The 4,996-nt window shown below is 44.2% G+C and overlaps 1 protein-coding gene and 1 long non-coding RNA gene across 7 annotated transcripts in view; one reads left to right on the top strand and one right to left on the bottom strand.

The window, feature by feature from the left end:
* The window catches only part of Nfu1 (NFU1 iron-sulfur cluster scaffold), a 25,639-nt gene that overhangs the window by 13,273 nt on the left and 7,370 nt on the right, over positions 1–4,996 (bottom strand). For 5 of the 6 annotated variants that reach the window (XM_031382455.1, XM_031382456.1, XM_031382458.1 and 2 more), the window contains 2 exons: positions 1,973–2,039; positions 368–482 (listed from right to left, as the gene is read on the bottom strand). In XM_031382455.1, coding sequence (XP_031238315.1) covers positions 368–482; positions 1,973–2,039 — 182 coding nt within the window. Of the gene's footprint in view, positions 1–367; positions 483–1,972; positions 2,040–4,288; positions 4,409–4,996 lie in introns of all 6 variants that reach the window. The other variant, XM_031382459.1, reaches the window with a different exon arrangement.
* LOC116099197 lies at positions 590–1,329 on the top strand. The gene is made up of 2 exons (XR_004122152.1): positions 590–697; positions 1,159–1,329. It is a non-coding gene; the product is annotated as an uncharacterized LOC116099197 (long non-coding RNA).

Below are 4,996 nucleotides of genomic sequence, written 5' to 3'. Positions count from 1 at the left end.
GAAGATATAGAAGAATATAAAAGAAGCTAGCTAGTAAGAAGTAAATATGAAGGTTCCTGATTAAACTGTATGGAGAAGGGCTTGGTGTTTGCCTCCTTATTTCCACTGGACAGGTAAGGCGGTTGACAGATCATGAAGAGTGAGGGAGACAAGAGCGAGCAATAGAGGGTAATTATGATCAAAACACATTACATACATGTATAAAAGGCCATAATCGAACCCATAATGCTGTAAAATTAATATGTAAGTAATTCTAATAAAAACATTTTAAAAGTCTATATTCTGTCACTTGGAGCCCAGGTGAATGGGAACGAGGTAGGAAGTCAATAAAGACTGGACAAGCACCAAGAGACCAACACAGCGCTACCTGCTTCTCCTGGAGGCGTCTCCTCAGTCACTAGGGGTAAGCCGGATGCAAAGAAGTCCATAATTGTTGCATAAATATCTGGTTTCAGTAAATTCCAGTCTAATTCTTCATTCTCCTGTAATCACATTGAAGAAACATGTTGCATTTTCAGCCGAGTGCACCACAAATCCAGATTCCCACCTTTTTTTTTTTTTTTTTTTTTTTTTTTTTCATTTTGAGCCAGGGTCTCACCGTGCAGCTCTGCCTGCCTGGAAGTCACTACATATACCAGACTGCCATTCAACCTGCAGAGAGATCTGTGCTCCTGCCTCCTGAGTGCTGGGATTAGAGGTGTGTACCACCTCAGTGAGTTCAGTATCACTGCATGATTAAGTGAACTATGCAAATATACACATGTATCTGAAACTCGTCGTATGTGCACGTCAAAAGAACGACTAAGTATATGCCCTTTCAGAGAGAGCATGCGCACTGTGGCGTCTGACAGAGCACCCAGGCAACTGGTTCATAATGTTTACTTGATTCCTTTTTAGTCCATCAACTCACAGAAAGAATTAGTAAAAATACAACTTAGGGGCAAGCAAGATGGCTCAGTGGGTAAAACACTTGCCACCAAGTCTGGCAACCTGAGTTCAATGCTGGGAACCCACATGGTAGGAAGAGAGAACTGACTCTTGTTAAGTTGTCCTCTCATCTATGGATGCCTGAACACAGACACACACAAAATAATACATGGAACTAAAGCATTTAAATTTTTAAAAATTTTATAAAAAATAAAATCAATTTTATTCCAGTACCCTGGAAGCTGCTACGGTTGTGTCCTGCCATGGGCAGCCCTGTAATCCTGGATTGTGTTGAATCTGCTGAGACGCAAGTGTTTCATCTGAATGGATTACAGTTCGCTATAGTTAACTGCACTAGAAAAGCCCTATGTGAACTTGACAAATAAAGTGGACATCACCTGAGGTTTTTAGTGCACATATTCATTTTATTTTATGTTTGTGAATGCTTTGTCTGCATGTACATCTATGGGGCATATGTGTGGCTGATGTCCTAACAGGACACTGGGTCCTCTGGAGTTGGAGGAATATGGTGGTGTGCTGCCACTTGGTGCTGGAAATCTAAACTGGGTTCTCTGCAAGGGCGGACAGGGCTCTTAACTGCTGAACTGTTTCTCCAGCCCCTCACCTGAGATTTTTAATACCATGTGTCATTAAAAATCCTAGCATATGCCGGGCGGTGGTGGTGCACGCCTTTGATCCCAGCACTTGGGAGGCAGAGGCAGGCGGATTTCTGAGTTCGAGGCACTTCTGAGTTCGAGGCCAGCCTGGTCTACAAAGTGAGTTCCAGGACAGCCAGGGCTGCACAGAGAAACCCTGTCTCGAAAACAAAAACAAACAAACAAAAATCCTAGCATATTAAGAATGAAAGTCCTAGGTTGGTATGGTGATACGTCTGTAATGCCAGCAACAGGGGACCACAGGTTTCAGGCCAGCCTGGACTACACAGCAAGAAAACCAAAGAACAATGAAAATTCTAGAGAGGGGCACTGGACTCAGAAAAAAGCTAAGAGCCAGTGAGCCTTGCTTTACACTCCGAGGGCTGTACCTTTGTGACTGTGATGAAATCTGGTCCGAAGAAGACACTTTTCACCCCTTCAATCCTGAATAACTGCCTGGCAACACAGAAAAAGAAAAGACAACTCATGAAAGAAGATAAACAGATGCACAAGTGGAGAAAAATGTACAGAACCGCCACAAACTATCCCCAAACCGTCTCTGGTTAAAAAGCTACCCACTCAAGATGGCTGTGTCCCTTCTTACCCTACAGTCACCTGCCTTGCTCCAGGTACTTGCCCAAGAGCAACGGCACAACTGCTCCTGATTCTCGTGAATCTGAACACTAGGTTTTTTATTGCTCCTCTACCCCCGATGTGAACATGTCCATCACCCCGGCAATCGCCGAAGAGGCTGTGGTACCCGCAAAAAGCTCAGTATGGCGTCACAAGAAAAAAAAAACGGCATCACCACGGAGCCATAAAGACAACTCTGACAGCCTTCCTGAAGTAAGATACATTCATGTCCATTCACTCAGCAGACAGCTGCCATCTCTAAGTGCCAGGCTCTAGGAAGACAGAAGACAGACTGGCCTCTCCTCAGGAGCTTATAGCAAAAACATTCCCTAAAACAGCTCAGAGACTACAACAAAGGAAAGATCAGTACAAAAAACAGGGCTTTTTCCCTTCTTTTTTCTTTTTCTTCTGTTTTTTCGAGACAATGTTTCTCTGTGTAGCCCTGGCTGTCCTGGACTCACTCTGTAGACCAGGCGGGCCTCGAACTCAGAAATCTGCCTGGCTCTGCCTCCCAAGTGCTGGGACTAAAGGCATGTGCCACCACTGCCTAGCTTTTCCCTGTGGTGGTAAAAAACTGAACCCAGTGCCCAATCCATGCTCAAGGGACTCTGTTGTGTAGCTCTCTATATCCCTAGTGAAGTTGTTTTTGTTTTTGTTTGTGTGTGTATGTTAAAACAGGGCCTCACTGTGTAGCCCAGGCTAGTCTCAAACTCCTAGTCCTTCTTTGCTACCTAGGTGCTGGGCTTATGGACACATGTCACCACACTGGGCTATACTAACTCTTTTTTTGATATCAGCATTTTAACAATACACAAAGGTTAAAGACAGGCATCACAGCATAGCCTCTAATCCCAGAACTTAAAAGAAAAACAGAGGCAAAAGGATCAATAGTTCAAGGCTAGCCTGAGCTATCTGAGAACCCATCTCAAAAGAGCAAAAACACTAAAAAATTATAATCAAATTAAGATGTTAAAATTCTAGGTTGTCCTTCTGGTGTACGTGTCTCCAGGAACTGTCTTGGAAGCGTTTGCTCTTTTAATTTAGGTGGAGAGTTATACAAATATCATCACATCACATCACTGTTCCCCAACGTGCATGCCCAAGGCCCTACCTAGATTCAACTCCAGTATTGTACACAGAGACACAGACACGGACAAACACAGAGGACGAGTGTGTCTGTGTAGATCTTAGTTTTGTAGTTACGCATTTTATGTGTGTGCTTTAACTGCTTGTGTGCATACATGCATGTGTGTGCAACTAAACTAATACACACCTTGTTTGCCTGTGTGGCTGTTTCCTCTTTTTAAAAAACCCAGTATGGAGCTGTGAAATCAACTAAATAGTGATGAGGAATTTGTTGTTTAACAAAATAAAACTGAACTAAATAACAAAGAGAAATGTTAAAAGATGAGAATGCCTATTACATAGTTATATTTAAAATTTTTATTTTATTTATTTATTGGCTTGGTTTTTTGTTTGCTTTGGGCTTTTTGTCTGTTTTTATTTTTTTAAGGCAGGGTTTCTCTGTGTAGTCCTGGCTATCCTGGAACTCTCTCGGCAGACCAGGCTGGCTTCAAATTCAGAGCTCCGCCTGCCTCTGCCTCCTGAGTGCCAAGATTAAAGGCTTGCCCCACTATGCCCAGCTTTGTGTTATTACTTTTATTTCTGTATATGCACATCTGTGTGTCTGCACATGCAGTGTCTGAAGAGGCCAGAAGAGGGCACTGGATCCCCTTGAAGCTGGAGTGAGTGATGGAAACCTGAACTAGACTCCTCTGCAAGAGCAAGTGCTCTTCAGCACCTATGTTACCTACTGGACAAGTGCAAAGGGTGGAAGTACCCATCAGACATTTGTCTTATACACACATGCACACAGGCATGTGTACCGATTTGTAGTATACACATTTTTTACTGTTGTATGTATCAAAAGCATGGAAAATCAATGCTCTACAGTGCATTCTGAGAAATGGCATGTTTAAGTCAGAAAAGTGGTACACATTTATAAACTAGAAACTTGAAACACAATTTGTTAGCTTCACTTTGCCTGCCCTCAGTCATGTACAGGAGGTTACCTATGCCTTCTTCAAGTGCTCGGCAAGCAGTGTCAGCGCGGAAATTTCATTTGGTGTTAGGGTGCAACCCAGCAGCCGAACATGTATTTAGCATGCACAAGGCCTGCCGTCAATCACTTTCTGCACACAACAAAGAGACAAGGAAGAAATGAGGGAAGGGAAGGGGGGAAGCAGGTGGAGACAGCAAGCAGCAGCTCTCTGACACTGACTCTAGAGCATGAGTGTGAATGACAGCCCTGCGGTGTATTCAGAATAGGCCCGGCATGTGTGACCACTCTGGCACATAACACGGCTCTCGGGAACTTAGAAACTTTCCTCATTGATTTTAAAATGTCACCTCACATGACAACTAAAATAACATATGGTTCTGAATGAAACTCTAGAACCCTGGCTATGCCTTCTTTAGAAATAAAAGGAGCACCTCTCACGGTTCTTGGAAACCAGAGCTGAGGCTGGGGAGTGGCATACAGCTGGGAAGTGGCACACAGCTGGGGAGTGGCACATAGCTGAGGAAGTGGCACATAGCTGAGGAGTGGCACATAGCTGAGGAGTGGCACATAGCTGAGGAGTGGCACATAGCTGAGGAAGTGGCACACAGCTGAGGAAGTGGCACACAGCTAGGGAAGTGGTACACAGCTGGGGAGTGGCACACAGCTGGGGAAGTGGCACACAGCTGGGGAGTGGCACACAGCTGGGGAAGTGAAACAG

This window comes from Mastomys coucha, unplaced genomic scaffold (assembly GCF_008632895.1).
Source record: "Mastomys coucha isolate ucsf_1 unplaced genomic scaffold, UCSF_Mcou_1 pScaffold20, whole genome shotgun sequence".
NCBI classification, from domain to species: Eukaryota; Metazoa; Chordata; class Mammalia; order Rodentia; family Muridae; genus Mastomys; species Mastomys coucha.
The sequence above is the reverse complement of the archived record's forward strand: the minus strand, read 5'-3'. Positions and strand labels throughout refer to the sequence as shown.